Source organism: Syngnathus acus, chromosome 4, assembly GCF_901709675.1.
Source record: "Syngnathus acus chromosome 4, fSynAcu1.2, whole genome shotgun sequence".
Taxonomy (NCBI): Eukaryota; Metazoa; Chordata; class Actinopteri; order Syngnathiformes; family Syngnathidae; genus Syngnathus; species Syngnathus acus.
Genome location: NC_051090.1, coordinates 11,366,318 through 11,382,189, shown reverse-complemented (window position 1 = coordinate 11,382,189; position 15,872 = coordinate 11,366,318). Strand labels below are relative to the sequence as shown.

The 15,872-nt window shown below is 51.5% G+C and overlaps 2 protein-coding genes across 5 annotated transcripts; both read right to left on the bottom strand.

Moving 5' to 3' along the window:
- Window positions 1–352: 352 nt before the first annotated feature.
- trappc8 (trafficking protein particle complex 8) lies at window positions 353–10,672 on the bottom strand. 4 transcript variants are annotated; one of them, XM_037249276.1, is made up of 30 exons: window positions 10,366–10,670; window positions 9,495–9,710; window positions 8,906–8,989; window positions 8,024–8,113; window positions 7,785–7,959; window positions 7,508–7,640; window positions 7,317–7,404; window positions 7,011–7,189; window positions 6,682–6,797; window positions 6,467–6,617; window positions 6,279–6,379; window positions 6,030–6,135; window positions 5,812–5,943; window positions 5,506–5,730; window positions 5,129–5,234; window positions 4,870–5,064; window positions 4,534–4,697; window positions 4,335–4,409; window positions 4,139–4,244; window positions 3,906–4,063; window positions 3,391–3,821; window positions 2,862–3,015; window positions 2,688–2,784; window positions 2,422–2,490; window positions 2,291–2,349; window positions 1,907–2,095; window positions 1,711–1,812; window positions 1,409–1,548; window positions 1,247–1,336; window positions 353–1,088 (listed from the first exon to the last, which is right to left on the bottom strand). In XM_037249276.1, the coding sequence occupies exons 1-30, from the start codon at window positions 10,520–10,522 to the stop codon at window positions 827–829; spliced, it is 4,350 nt and encodes a 1,449-aa protein (XP_037105171.1). In that variant the 5' UTR covers window positions 10,523–10,670; the 3' UTR covers window positions 353–826. The 4 variants fall into 4 exon arrangements, 3 of the variants coding, with proteins under 3 accessions (XP_037105171.1, XP_037105172.1, XP_037105173.1); XM_037249277.1 differs by lacking the exon at window positions 8,906–8,989; XM_037249278.1 differs by lacking the exons at window positions 353–1,088; window positions 1,247–1,336; window positions 1,409–1,548; window positions 1,711–1,812 and having other exon boundaries at window positions 1,963–2,095; window positions 2,173–2,349; window positions 10,366–10,672.
- A 642-nt stretch (window positions 10,673–11,314) lies between these two features.
- Window positions 11,315–13,525, bottom strand: commd2 (COMM domain containing 2). The gene is made up of 6 exons (XM_037249574.1): window positions 13,345–13,525; window positions 12,858–12,935; window positions 12,608–12,690; window positions 12,371–12,445; window positions 12,189–12,287; window positions 11,315–12,081 (listed from the first exon to the last, which is right to left on the bottom strand). The coding sequence occupies exons 1-6, from the start codon at window positions 13,409–13,411 to the stop codon at window positions 11,872–11,874; spliced, it is 612 nt and encodes a 203-aa protein (XP_037105469.1). The 5' UTR covers window positions 13,412–13,525; the 3' UTR covers window positions 11,315–11,871.
- Between the last annotated feature and the right edge of the window lie 2,347 nt (window positions 13,526–15,872).

The following is a 15,872-nucleotide window of genomic DNA, read 5'->3' as shown; positions in this document are numbered from 1 at the left end:
AGGACATCTGTTTGAGGGGGCGTTGCCCCCTCTTGCCCCTGCGTAGAGCCGGCACTGGTTCTTTGTCGTGTAATATTGTCTTCGTTCATTTGTTGGCAGTTAAAGACGTGCTTCTTGCTTCTGCCACAATCCACTAATTTTAATCCCTAAAAGGGAAATTCACCTCACATACTAGCAATGCAGGTCATTCTCTTACTAAAGCATGTTGATTATATTTATATAACTAATTAACATTTAGGCTGTAGTCAAATTCCATATGTGGTGACTGTATACAACCGGGTGAGCTCAACTATAACTAGAAGGCAAAACCAAGTAAGCAAACCAAAAAATAAGCCCAAATGTTGACACGGTCAATGGAGAATTAGTTGGTTTATTTTCTATGTACATGATAAGTGTTATAAATATAATACACCATAAACACAAAAAGTGGCGCCATTGTCAGACTTAAAAACAAAACTCAGGATTGTTCGCTTTCTAATCTGAGTTTGCCGCGCTCGGACACCGGCACCGATTACATGATCGCGGCATCCCGCAGCATTCATGGGGGAGGGCTCGTCAAACATTTAAGACATGCTGCGCTTTTTCAGTTTCTTGGTCAAAAATGAACCACATTGCTTTTTTTTTTTCTTTTACCTTGCAACTTCCCAAATGTCAATTGAAGCTGACCTTGATGAGACCCAAAGGAACGACTAATGCTGTCATCTGGTGGCACGCACGCACACTGCAGTTAGTGGTTGCATGAAAGCTCCTGATGAAAATCCAGGACACTAGCCTCCCTTTTGGGCTCTTCTTCACGTTGGCCCTTGCGGTGCGTGTTGCGGCAATGTCATTGGCTGCTGTCGGTGATGACGATAAGCGCTGGTCCGGCGCCGTGCTGCGCAACCTCCGGTTGGGCGTCGGCGTCGTCACGGTGATGGCCATCGAGGCACGGCGCGGCGCAGACTGCGTGCGTGTTGATGTTGTAGACACCGGGCATGAGGAAGCAGGCTTGCAGCTCCAGGTGACGCGTCTGCCGGGGACAAAGCGCCAGCCGGTAGCGGGTCTGGCCAACCCAGGTGAAGCTACACGCGCACTCGCTCCACTCAGAACTACACAAGATGTGGGGAGGTGGGGGGGGAGAAAGTCCTAGCGTGTGTTTTTCTGTACTTGCGTATGAATTTTTGCATGTCTGTGTGTCCATAAGTGAATGCGTTTGTATGTGTGAGTGAGCAGGCAAGGGCCAAACTTGAAAAAGCCACACACTCACCTGGTGGTTTTGTGCCTGAGGTCTACTGTGATATCGACATCAGTCCGGCAGCAGTTGGACAAAACCAAACAAACGGGAACCACACAAACACTGCACACAATAAACAATATTTACAAGTGCATTTGGCCACCTCGTTTGCATGTGCCCACGTGTGCGCGCCACCTGTCGTGTGCAAAGTCATGCGCGTATGTCTCCGAGTAGCGCAGGTTGCTCTTGATGAGTCGTGACAGTTGCGTGGATGGCGGCACGGCGGGAGGTGGCGGATCCGACTTGAACTTGAGCAGAACCATCTCCTGAGTGTCCTGATAACGCGACAACACCTCGTGAGCGTGTGGGACATAGCAACAAGAACGCACAGACACTCTGAGAGATGTGGCCCAGCTCAAGAGAAGCCGGATCGGGTCAAGCCGCCCTCACATGGTGATACGCTAAACACAAAACGAGGCATCCAAAGATGTGGTCACCTGCTTGGGAGCGAGGGAAGTGGCCTCTTCGCCCACCGCCTGCAGCGCCACGTGGAGTTGACCTTCCAGGATCAGCTGCTTGCTGTCCTCCACCACGTAAGCCTGCACACATGAAAATAGCACTTCAAATTGCAAGTACAAGCCTTCTGTAACACACCTTTCTGAACAAACACGCACACACGCATGCAAACCTGACCTTCCAGATGACAATAATGTTGAGGTCCAGCCGGTCGCACTCGTTGACCACGCGGGCCAAGTCCTCGCCCAGGCTTCTGCCGCCGGAGGGCGTCCTTGACCCCGAGGTGCAGGCGTCGGCACGGCAAGCCTTGGACGTCCGGCGGCAGCGGAAGAAGAAGTCGCCGCAGGGCGTGGCCGAACTTACGATCTGCACCCATATTGACAACGGTGATGACGTCAAGTGTCCTTCAACTCTATTCGATGGTACGGCCGTTATAATCGCACATTTTGTCAAATATCAGACAATTTGCCAGGATTGCGGACGGGGGCAGAATGAACCCCGCCACAGCCCTAAACCGAGTCGTGTGCGTCTATGTGCACAAAAGACGGCCGCTTGGCGTACCCGCTCGTCACCCAGATTGACATCGGCAAAGGTGAACATCTCGGCGCGGTCCAAGGAAGCTTCAAACACAAACACGAGGAACGATCAATGATTGAAGTGTGCGGTTGAGCATGTACATGGCAGCAACGCACCTCGGCGAGCTTTGCACGGTGCCGCTCTGAAACAAAGCTTGGCTCGCTCTTTGCTGCTTACTTTGCAGTCTGGAGGGGAAAAAAACCCAAAAACAGTCAATACCGGATGAAACCTTCCAAATCGTTCAACATGGCCAGAAAAGAACAAATGTGTTTAAAAGTTACCACGTGTTTAACCACCTTGTCGGTGTTCCAAAGCGAAGAAACGCGCCGCGAACTGTTAGCCGATCAGCGTTGTGTAACCTGCGGGTGCTGTCATTTTGTACCTTTATCCTTGGCCGGGTTGATGCACTTGCTGAGGCTCCAGTGTTGACTGCCACTGGAAACTTGGACGATGTGGAACTCGCGCACGCCAGCGTCGCTCTGCGAGGCCAAAGACAAATTAGCAAGGTGAGCGGTGGCATCATAGCGCGACCCGAGGCTGATGCCGGGGTGCTTGCCGTGTTGATGTTTTCAACATCGATGAAGACCAGCGTGCTGCCGCCATCCTGGTCCTGTCCTCGCTGAGGAGGTATGGCGCTGGCGTGGGCCGACGCTTGAACGCTGAGAGAGCGACTGGCGCAAATAAACACCGAGTGACGAACCACCCGGTGGCTGAGGAGGAAGAGTGAGCTCATCATCGTCATCACATTGACACTTTTGCAGCAGTGCCATTTACTCGCTTGTGTTGGTCATTGCGGGGGTCTGATCACCTGAATTTCACAGACTTGGGCTGAGCAAAGACCCACGCTCATGTGAAAATCTTACTTGGTAAAAATCAGTTGACAACATAACATCCACCACAGTGAACGAGTTAAGAAGAGAACAGTACCAAGTATAGAGTTATGGGGAACACCAGGGTCTTTCAATCTGCAATGTGAATTGAATACTTGGGAGTGCGGTCAGGGAGAGAGGATTGAACGCAGAGACAGAAAGTGAGCCGATGAATGTCGATCATCAGGCAATGTCCCGAGTATGTGCGACATCTACCTGATCTTGCTTCGTTTGTCTGGGCTTTCATAGTAAAAGAGGAAGTTGATCTCGTGGACTCCTTCCTGGTCAGGTCCTCGCAGCCAGAGCGGGAGCTGCACGGAATGTCCTGGCTCCAGCGTGCCGCCGACAGGGACGTCCACCACGTCAGACGTGGGCCCAAAGTCGTCGGCAGACACCAGCGTCTCACAGGCCGCGCCGGACCCGGGTGCCGCCGCCAGGGTTTTGTAGGCCGAGCAGTTCTCGGCAGAGGCGGGGCTAAGCGGCGTCAGCGGCGTGCCGGCCGACGGATTCCCGAATGTGAAGAATTCGGGGTGAGTGGACGCCACGCGTAGGCCGCATAGGGACACGCCGCTCACGTTGCAGAACTCCACGTACGCCTTGCGGATCTCGCCGCACAGCAGCGCTGTCGGGAACTGCAGGAAGAACACCTAACGCACACAAAAGGGAGGACACATCCCCATGGCGGACGAGCTGTCTTTTGTTTGGTTTGTTTATACACGCAAACAAATTACCTCCATGAGGGGCATCGGTGGCGTAACGATGGGCTCCAAGCGCCGGTCGGGTCCGTAGCGCACAAACATTTTGTCCTCTTTGGTGTGATTGAGTCGCGGGCCTCTGATCTTCAGGTCCTGCTTGCCGCTGACGATTATTGTCTCGGCCTTCTGCAGCCCTGTGAGAGGAGCGGCGTGTGGGATCTCACGTGACTGACGGACAGCAAAGGTTTGGTCAGGCGCCCTCTTGTTACCGTCATCGTCGTCCGGCGTCTCCGCCGGGGATGCAGCAGCCAGGTCATAGACCACGCCCGTGATACTCAGGCAGCCCGTCCGGTGCGGCAGCAGCCTGAGTCGAGCCTGCGTTTACGAGTCGCAAAGGCTGTTATACACCAGACGCTAACAAAGATGAGCATCTTCAAGACACAGCCACAGATCGTTATAACTCGCCATTTTGGTTTCCTCGGGGGCCAAGTGGAAGTCCAGGATGGTCTCGGTGGTGACCACATCATCTGTCTGCCTTGACTGGAAAGGGAAAGCGGGACAGAGTTCATCAAACGCAGAGACAACAAACACAAAACTCTACCAAAAAACACGCATACAAGCGAGCAAATGGATAAGCATTTTGTCCTGGGAAAAGGACGCTGACCTCTTTCTCCAACGTGTCCTGGTTGCTGAAGAGTTCTTCTCCGGCGTCCTCCGTGGCGGCAGCAGCATGGGTGTCGCGCGTAAACTTCCACACCAGCGAGAGGCGGGATAGCGCCAGCGGAACTTTCAGAGGGTTCCTGAACACCACCTCCACCACCACCGGCTCTGCAAAGCACCACGCCGGAAGCGGGTCAACAAGCGGCAAGTATTTGCCGGGTGGCCGCATGTCAGCTGTGCAGTAATGAAGGCGTTGGGGTCAGAACCTTGGTTCCCCTACGCCTTTGTCAAAATAAAAGCATGCCAATTCCAAGTGCGAAATGAACGTAGCCTGTTGTACCTTCCACAACGGCCAGTGGGTGGCGCAGATTGTCCGTCTGGCTGTTGAGGTAGCACTGGCTGGGCTGAAAGTTGGCGGGGACCACCCCTCGATTGGCAGCAGCCACCAGCTGCTCCTCCAGCTTGCACCACATGGCTGCCTGCTCGGCATCATACTCCTGGTCCAGTGACACGTGCGTGGCAGCCTGCTTCTCACCTGCGAACGCCAGGTCATGTCCGCGTCACAACCTGAGTACTACCGGGAGCGGGCGCCTTCTTACCCTCGGCTAGGCGGCGCTCGTGCCCAAAGTAGACCCTGGTGGCAGCGCCATGGATGCATGGCAGCGGCAGCTGAGGCAGACGCACGCCACTCCGGCTGATCACCGTCTACAAGACACGCCGGACGTCACGGCACATGATTTCGTTCGTCAACATTTTTTCTTAACATGTCAAATACTGGAAGAACGAAAAAAATTAAAAAGAGGAAGAACAAACATTCAAGCAAAGATGGAAAAATCAAGGAGAAATGGCATTAAAAGCCATAAAAACAAGTTTTGGGACTGTTTGGACAGATGGTTAAAAGGCTGCGATGTCGAACTCCCATAAGCAGAAGGCAGTAGCAAATAAGCTTCAAGGATAGCGGTCTGAGCGCTGTCACCTTGTAAACGTAGAGGTACTCCCTGAGGAACGCGCCCTGCTGCGCGGCTGTCTGCCGGCTGTCGTTGGTCAGGATCTGCTTGAAGGCCTGCGCGGCCTTCTCGGGCCGGCCCAGCGTGAACGACTGGCGCCCGACGGTGAAGTTGATGTGGTCCTCGGCCAGGGACCACGACCTGCCCTTGTACACCTGCATTGCCTGGCAATAGCACCGCAGTGCGTGCCTCTTCTGCACCACCAAGTCAAAGTCAGCGGCGCCGTCCCAAGATGGCGGCGGGCCAAAGGGAGGGATGGCGGCTGGGTGGCTTACCTGGCCCGCTTTGCTGAAGCGGTGACCCGCCAGAATCATGTGGAAGGCAAACTTGCGCAGCATGCGAGTGCGCATGTTAATGAAGCAGTGGGCCGCCTGCTCCAACATCAGAGCGCTACGCAGGTCTGAGTCCTAGACGGCAAAGGTGGCGAGACAACGTGAATTGAAGGAGGGGCGGGGGGGACACGCCATTTTCGAGCTTTGGCAAGGTTCCTCACCTCACTGGTCATTTTGATGAGCAGCGCAGCCGCTTCCGAGTATTTTGCTTGACTCTTGAGGATCTCGGCGCTGAGGAGAGCGCAGCGCTCGGCCAGCACCACGTTCCTGTCAGAGAGTTAGTGCTGCTCATAAAGCAAACGCATTTTGCCTTTCATCTTGGCAACATGCGTTAGCTTTGAAATGTATGAATTTCCCAATTATTGTAAAAACCCAAAAGGCAACTCCAAGCAGTTTGGGGCGTCTGCTACCTGCAGATGTCTCTGTAGGTCTGGATGGCTGTGTCCATGTAGTGGGCAGGATATGGGCGCACGGCTCCGCCTTGCAGGAAGGCCGAGACGGCGGCCATTTCCTGGGCGCGAGGAAGAAGAAAGCAAACATCGACATCAAGTCGTGCTGGCCGACATGGCTCTCAAGGACACATCCCCCTCATGCTCACCAGGGCGCCGGCGGCGTAAAGCATGGCCTGGTCCGACAGGAAGTCCTTCTTGGCCGTGTGGTAGCAGCTGTAGGCCAGCTCGTAGTGCTGCACCAGGAAGCACAGGTCGGCCATCTTCCTGATCTGCAGCTCGGGGGCCTCTGGGGGGTAGCTGCCATCACACGGCTCCAAAATCACAAACAGGACAAAAGAAAGCAAAATCTGGCCGAGCTTACAGGAGGCCGCCGGTGCTCTTGGGCTCGCTGATGCTTTTTTCGGGCGCTTTGCCGCCACCGAACCACTTCTTGGTGGCTGTGAAGAGGGAACGACTCAAGCCTTTTCGGGACACCAGCTGCGGAAGGACAGGGAGATGCTTATGAACGCTGCTGGCAAAGAGAGCGGCAAAAGTGGCGAGGATTGCTGGCGCTCATTTGGGAGAAACTCTGTTTTTGTCCAGTCCCAGCTTGGATTCCGTTTGGACATGGTTTGAAAAGAACGCACTTAGTTGTCAGCAGTTTTTAGAGAAGGTTTCGTAGTTCTTCTCTAGATCGCCGATGTGGAGCACCTGGTCGTTGAGCTGCCTGATGTTTTTCTCGATGTGAGGCAGCAGGCCTCTGAAGGTGAACTCTTGGACAAACTGGCGGATGCGGTCGTGGTCGCTGAGGGTCAGACACGCGCCGTGGCCCCCTGCCGTAATGTCTGCCTCCCTTGAGGCGCTGGGCGAGTCCTGCTCCAGACGGCCACCTTTGACATGGCACAGGAGAAGCGAGTCACAACATTGCTGCTTGGTCTGAACTTTTGGAGCATCCCAAGACCTTGTATTTACTGCACCCCCTCCAATAAAAAATTATCCTTCAAACAAGAAAGAGACCTGTGTCTGCAGAAGGCTCCTCTGTTGTGCTGCCGCTTTTATCCGCCGAAGAGCTCACAGCAGGACCGACATTATCGTCCGCTTGATCCTGCAAACGCACAAAGACGACATGTTTGCCCGCCTGCGTATTTGCACATTTTGGGGCCGGCGATCGAGTCATGAATTTGATTGGGGTCGGCGGCCGGGCTCACCTGGCTGCGCAGGTAGTGAGTCCACAAGTCATGAATCTGTTCCTCCTGCTCGGCGACGAGAGAGTTGATCTTGAGAAGGTAGCAGCCTTGAGGGCCGTAGCGCTGCTTCATGTCCTCGTAGACGGCCTCGGCCCTGAAAGCGTCACATTCGAGTTGCTTTGGGCAATTTGTACACACGTTGCCTTTTGGCACAAGGATGTTTTGCCTTGGATCGCCAAGGTTTTAAGACGCAAGCGGCGATTGGATTTTGCTCCGGCCTCTCCAAAGGCGTCGTTACCGTCGTTCGTCGCCTTGGCCCACGTCGTGCAGCAGTACGTAGTACTTCAGCGTGTTGGGGATGAACCACTTGGGCTTGGTGAAGTCTCCGCTGTGCTGGATGCGGTGTTGCTCCTGCGACAGCTTGACAAACTGCTCTACCGGCGCCGCCTCGCCCGACGACACCACCAGCAGGCCTGAACGAGCCGGTCAAGGAAACTCGGCCGGTGAAAACAAAAGGAACACAGGTGACAAGGATACAGGCCAGGTAGTGGTTGAGGAACTCGTGGTCAGAGGCCGGCATGGACTGAAGGAAATTCTCCCGGTAGACCTCGAACCAGGGCGTGCTCGCTGGGCAGACAAAAAGTGGTGACGGTGAACACACAGCGGAGACAAATCGCAGGCGGCTTCACAACTCTGGAAGGATTTGAACTAGGACAAAAGTGAGAACATCTCATTGATCGAAGGACAGATATCTTGAGAAAGGAGGATCTTGGAGGAGTTGGATGATTTAGGGAGAAAAAGCAGACAGGCAAATAAGGGACTTAGGACATCTTGACTCAAAGAGAACAAGCTTTTCAAGAAGAGGGCCCAATTTTAAGAGTGTGATTAAAAAAAAAAAATCTTGGCAGAAATCTCAAGATCAGGAGTCTTGGCAGATCTGGAAAAGCAACCTTTAGGAAGAATCTGGGGGAACAGGAGCATCTTGGGAAAGGGTCATCTGGGAGAATCATCTGAGGGGAACACAACTCGAGGAGATCTTGGGAGAAGAGGAGGCTGTCAGAGGATCTTGGGAAAACAAGCTCTGGACAGAAGACCATCTCCCAAATCTTGGGAGAGATGAGCTTTAAAGGTGGAGAGCTGATCTTGGTAAAACAGTGTGAAAACCGTGCCACTCAAAGCAAATGCTGACCCATTTGCTGGCCGAGATCTCAGACATCCGTGACGCGGTCTACAGTCTACTCACCAAGCACTCAAAACACCCGACAGAATCATGCTTCGGTTTTACGCGTGAGCAAGGCTCGAATCTACAAAGAGGCGACGGCAGCGGGAAGAGCAGAAGCCGCAGGAGCACCGGGAGAGGAAAAAAGAGGAAGCGAGAGGAGATGATCTAAACGGAAGCCACACACACGACGGGTGTACCTGAGAAATGCTTGGAGGCGCACGCCTCAGTCAGCGCGTCTTTCCACGAACTGAACCAGGGGGCGCTACATTTAAGAGCTTCGTCTGACAGGTGGAAGCAGAGAGCGGCCAGAAAAAAGCGTCACCATAGCAACACGCAACCCTGACTACAAACCCAACTTCGAGACCCTAACGTACAAACCCAACTTCGAGACCCTAATGCTGTCTTAAACCCTACTTCAAAACCCAACCCTCATTTGACATGGCCGTTTGAAATGTTTAATGAATAATGTTTAATTCTACCTTAAGCCTGCTTTGAACCCTCAATTTGAATTCCTTAGCGTGGCTTGAAACACTGATTAGAAGCTCTAAAGATGGCTTGAAACCATAACTTTTGTTTGGAACCCTGACCCTTGATTTAAACCTCAATTTGAATCCCTCCCACTGTCCCTGAAACCTACATCGGAATCCGGACAGACTTAAACTCCCCATCCAATAACTAAAATCCTCCGCACTCGCCTTTTCACCACCTTCTTTCCCCAGGCAAGCAACGAGGACTGATAAGGTGACAATCGCCGACACAAGTGCAAGAAAATATCACCGAAGTTACCGTTGAAGCTGAGGTCGTAGTCTCCCGCAGCAACAGCGGTAGAGACAGCGCCCTCCTGTGGCTGGCAGGAGAGCACCACCTGGTCGAGGTGGTGGCGCTGGCCCGGGCTGAGGGCGGCGCCCAACAGAGGTGGGGCGGTGCTCGGCACCACCTTGGTCACGCAGATGCGAAGGTTCTTGACCACCAGAAGCTGGTTGTTGGGGTCCCGCAAGTGACCTGGACACAAACAGTCTAAGCATTAGCTCACTTCCGGCCATTTTCTATTGGTGGGAGTAAACCTCAAACTGGTGTCAAGGGATGTTCTGCCAAACGATGCTCTGCTCCTCGTTCTGTAAGATAAACCCGACTTTGGCACCCTGACACTTGTTAGAAACCAAGTGACTTGACACCTTAATTTCAAGCCCCAACTCTGGCTTGAATTCTTCACCAGGTTTGAAACCCTCATTTAAAAGCCGACCTTTGTTTGAATCCCCAACGCAGACTTAAAACCCTACTTTGCCAACATGTAATTTAGGCAATGAGACCTTAACCGTCTTGCAAGAAGGACTCGTCCAGCAGCGAGGAGTTCGGAAGGGAAAAGTTCTAGTCGCGAGCTGTTTTGAGGAATGCCGGGCGGAAAATGACAACTACCGATTAAAGGCACTTGAAGCGCGGGCCTTATAGCACGCCGGGGCTAACTGCTGTCAAAGTCTCGCCGCTCAGGTGTCACGAAGCCCGGGCAGGTGACGCCAAGCCCCCGCGGGTATCTACCGGTGCTTCGTCACGAGCTAGCCGCGGTGCTAACAACCCGAAGCAAAGTCACGCGGACCGGAGCTACCCTGCGCGACTCCTTCTCGGGCGGGGCGGCAAAGTGGCGCCCGCCCGGTCGTACCTTCGGACGTGAGCCGGCAGAAAGGCCTGAGCAGCTCGGCGAAGTTGAGCTTGTTTTTGCTGGTGAGCCTCTCTGCCTCGTCGCTGCACAGCACGGCTACCATCGGTACGAAAGAGTCCTGGACAAACTCCTGGACGGACTGCACGCACTGCGCCATGGCGGAGTTGTCTGGGAAGTAGACAAGGGGGACACGGTCGGAGGTCGGCGGCGGAGACCGTCACATTGTGGACAAGAGCAGCGGCAGACTCGGGTCAGCGGCCTTGTTGGCCGTCGGTTCTCTTCCGGTTTGCGGGACCGTCATGTCATGTGACGAGGGACAGCGCCTGCCCCACAATGTGCCTGAATTAAAACACACACACAAACGTCAAAAAGACGTCAACCTAAGAATTTGGCAACCCGTTATTTGCGGGCCATTGGAACCAAAGAAGTGACTGATGCTGAACCACGAATATGCGGAGTCAGGGTAAAGCAATTTCCCGCAGTGAAATTACTAGTTTAAATGCTATTCATCTGTTCCAGCCCCCCTAACAAAAACATCTCTTAAACATGTTTTATTCGAATTAGAAAAAAAATCTAATACTACTACATGTTGAAAGACACGAAGAAGATATCAAATTGCTTTTGACAAACACTGTTGCATTCGTGTGCTGGGCATGACCTACTGAGTGAGATCAGGAGCAACTTATGAGCATCGATTTTAAAAGATTTAAAATTGTTTCCATACAAAGTAGCCAGTTTGATTACTGTTAACATCATCATGCTAATACCAAAATAACATGACAGCCAAACTCAGTTTCTCTTCCAGAAAGGCATTTTTGCAACAGCTGCATTCAATAATGCAGTGTCACTTCCTGCAAAAACCTGACTTAGGCAAAAAATAATTTCGGTAGTTATATTAGCATGACGATATGAAAACAGTACCGCTGACAACAACACATACAAAATCCTCAAGAATTGTAAATAGTCATTTATTCCAGGGCTGTGATAAACAACATTTATTAACTGCACAGGCAAGTTTGAGGTCTCACTTTCACTCACGCACGTAAAAGTCAAAGAAAGCCAAAGTCTGTTTGATCACACAGAAGAAGGCGGTTGGCATTCCAGTCTTCGACCTTTTGACTTTTCATAAAAATCACAATCTAGCAAATGCTGCGCCAAACAGTGCTTCTCTAACTGGGATCCCTGGACGGCAGCGAGTTGCACTTTAGGGTACACAAATGACTCAGTCATATACAATCCGTTATGTATCATTAAAATCCATAGATGAAAATTTTCTGGGTGTGAATGTGGGGTCAGTCATCCTGATTTGCGCATTGTTATTATGGAAACGTATCGCTGCCATACCAGAGGGGGAAAAAGTGCTTTCACGAGCAGTAGACCAACAGTGGCACTATGGTTGCCAGCAGTGTGGCGTAGTTGTTCGACTTGTACACTGAACTGTTTTGCTGCTGAGGACACAACAGTACGCTAGTGGCATCCGGGCAGCGCTGTCATGCGAACGTCTCCTTATTTGATGTTTCGCAAGATGCGGCGCGCGTGCGTGCTCTTTGAGGAGGCCAGCGCTTCCTCCAAAATGGAGATGAGGTGCAGGAGGGTGGCCAGGTCCACGTGGAGAACCAGGCCTCTCTGCTCCGTGCCAGAACTGCCCCCGTGCGTCAGGTGCAGCCTGGTGACCAAGGTGGGCACCACATGCTGACGGAGGGAGCGACTGGCCAGCTGGGAGGGGCACAGGAGGTTGGTTTAGCGGCCCATCGCACCCGCACATGCGTGCATGAGGCATAACACACATTTACGCACACAGACAGACAGGCGGAGGTGCTCACCTGTACATTGAGTCTCCATTCCAGGTTGTGGTAAGCAGGCAAGGTGGAGGGCGCCAGACTCAAGATGCTGCGGATCTCGCTGCGATGCTGCTGGTACATCTGGCAAAGCCACCGCTCGATGACCGTTAGACGATCATGATTGCCAAGGCCAATGTTATAGATTAAAAAAAAAACACAATCACCTGTAGGAGGCTGCAGTTGAGCTCATCACCAAACTCTAACGACAGCAGCGAGTCTACAAAGTCCACCTCGGACAACTACATGCACACACAGGAAGAGGACTGATTAAGTTTTTCCGGCCTTCTGTACAAAGAGCTGCTTTGGCAACTCGCGGACCGGCTGCAAATGTCTTTGGCGGTGAAAAGTACGAGCGTGGGGCTAGAGCCCGCAAGTGTGATGTGCGAGGGTTGGCAGGTGACCATGTGTTTGGAGCTCTGAGTCATGAGGTAGAGCAGTCCCTCTACTCCGCGTCGCACCACTTCCGGGGGCACCGACAGCTTCCCTGCAAACACCACGCAATGCGACAGCGGCACAATTCCGTGACATTCCTTGCTCAAAGACATACACAAGCACAGCAGCGGGCCAGCGAGAAAGGCGCAGCGGGCCGGCCTTTGGCATACAACATCGACCGCCACCATTGGTTGTAACCGTGAGGACAAAATGGCTTACTGGCAGCTCCGTCGTAGACTTTGGGGCTTATTCCTCTTCTGAGGAACTCAAGTGTGATGCGCCCAAACTCTCCGACCACTAAAAAGCACAAAACCACCACCAGGATGTCATTGTCTAGTAGAATCTATAATCTAGTATCTATCTAGTATCTCTCTAGTATCTATCTAGCGTCCGTCCTAACTATGCATCTATGTATGTATCTATGTCTGTCTGTCTGTCCAAAAAGTCTATGTATCTATGTCTGTCTGTCTGTCCTAAAAGGAGCCCCAGGCACGGTAAGGGGAAAACTTAGCTTGTGTGGACAAACTACAATTTTGCACAGAAGGTAATAAATAATCCGTATGCTGTTCTTTTCTTTCACTATTTTGTGCCCACGATACGTACAGCGTCCCCCGCTCCCTCACATGTTCGGTAAACAGAGGCAAAACGATAACAAAATCAATTACAGAGTGAGACTGACCAAATTTGAAAGTTGTTTTTATGTTACCTGCCATGTCCACTTTGTTGAGGAAGTTAAGGTGTTCTTTATGTTCTTCGGACAAAACCAGCAGCATGTTGGATTCCAAGAGCCACGTTCAGTACCCCCAAAATCGAATTGAACTCGAAAGGGTTCATCAACCCGGAAGTCTGATGGACGAGTCTCTGCCCACTTTGTTGCGGTCTTCTTCTTCGCTTCCTTTTTACTGCAACAGCTGTCACACGCATCTGATTTGCCGCCACCTCTGGCCACAATATGCGATGCGTGCCGACTTTTGAAATGCAATTTGAAGCTTTTTTTGTGGTTCAGATTACCAAAATGTTTAAATGTCGTCCAAAATGGATATTTGAGTTGAATAAATCCTGGACGCATCCAAATGTGTATAAATACACAAAAATATAATCATCCAGTCATACATTTATGGATCAAATTATAAAAAAAAAAATAGGTCTGACAAATTACTATTAACCCTTAGATCAGGGGTCTCAAACTCCAGTCCTCGGGGGCCGCATTCCTAGATGTTTTCCAAGTTTCCCTCGTTAAACACACATGATTCAAATGATCAGTTCATCCTCACGTTCTGCAGGAGCCTGATAATTGAATCAGGTGTGTTTAACGAGGGAAACTTGGAAAACATGTAGGAATGCGGCCCGCGAGGACTGGAGTGCGAGACCCCTGCCTTAGATGCATGAGTGACTGAACCCTACACTCTTCCATAAGTGGGTCAAAAATGACCCATATTAGAATGAATGCGTTTTATGCCATTTTTTGCCATTTTGCTCAAGAATAATCATCTATATAACATTTAGTATTATATTTACATTATTTACACAATAATTATTTAATGTCTGAAATATCTTTATTTTTCACTTTTCAATATTTTTGAAAAAGAAAAATTACATGGAACAACAATAGAAAAACTGTGAACTGTGTGTGTGTGTGTGTGTCTTTTGCCTCTTTTTCTCATCACTGCCTGCAGTTCAGGCAAACTACCATCTTCTGGCTGTGATCATTGCACACAGGTACACACCTATTGCTGACCTTGCGGTCTTTTCTGCTTGGGCAGATCTGACACCTCTTCCTCTTTGGTTGGCCCAGGCTGCTACTTTCCTGTGGCTGGGTTGTGGGTTTTGTCACCCCCCACATTGTTTCTATAATCGGGGTTTGTAGCTGGGGGGCAGCGTTCCAGCAGACTCCTCATGTGTGGTGTGACAAGCTCCTTTGACAGCTCTTTGAGGAAGAGCCATCATAGAATAGAAGAATAGAATAGATCTTTATTGTCATTGTCACATGTACAACGAAATTTAAAAAGTGCCAACCGATCCGCGCATGCGATAAAAAATATATAGAATAAATAGAATAAAAAGATTTAAAAAAACAAGCTAAAAACCCACAGAAGAACATACACAGACATAATCATATACGTTTAGCTGCATTCAATGTGACTACCGCTGTAGGGTAAAAACTGTTGGCGAATCTGCTAGTCCTCGACCTAATTAATCTGTAGCGTCTGCCTGATGGCAACAGTTCGAAAAGGGAGTGGCCAGGGTGGGAAGTGTCCTTCAGAATGTTCTGTGTTTTTTTGAGACAGCGGGTTCTGTGTAGGTCTTCCAGTGTAGGGAGAGGGCAGCCAATGATCTTCTGTGCTGTGTTGATGACCCCTTGGAGCTTTTTCCTCTGAGCAGCAGTGCAGCTGGAGTACCAAACACATATACAGTACGTTAAAGCGCTTTCTATGGAGCAGCGATAGAAGGACACCAGCAGTCTCCGTGTAATGCTGTGCCTCCTCAGCACCCTTAAAAAGTAGAGTCTCTGTTGGGCCTTTTTAAGCAGCTCAGAGGTGTTCACGCCCCAGGTGAAGTCCTCCTCGATGTGGACTCCCAGGTAGCGGAAGGAGGACACCCTCTTCACACAGACCCCGTCGATGATGAGTGGTGGAATGTCCGTTTTATTTTTCCTCCTAAAATCAATGACCATTTCTTGGGTTTTAGCCGTGTTTAGGAGCAGATTGTTCTCTCCGCACCACTCCGATAGTTGGACCACTTCGTCCCTGTAGGCAGACTCATCCCCCTTTGAGATGAGCCCCACCACGGTTGTGTCATCCGCAAATTTCACGATGGTGTTGCTGCGGTGGGCGGGGGTGCATGCATGTGTGTAGAGCGTGTAAAGCAGTGGGCTCAGTACGCAGCCCTGTGGGGAGCCGGTACCAAGACTGAGAGGTGTGGATGTATGACGGCCCACTTTCACCCTCTGGCTGCGACCCGTCAGGAAGCTCTTAATCCACCTGCAAGTATTATGTGGAAGTCCCAGGCCCTCCAGTATGTCCACCAGTCTGTGGGGGAGGATGGTGTTAAAAGCAGCGCTAAAGTCCACGAAGAGCATCCGCACATAGCTCCCCGGCTGCTCCAGGTGGGACAGTGCAGCGTGGAGGGCTGTAGCTACTGCGTCCTCTGTGGATCTATTTGCCCTGTAGGCAAACTGGTGGGGGTCAAAACCTCTGAACAGGAGTCCTGTGATGTGACCCCGTACCAGCTTTT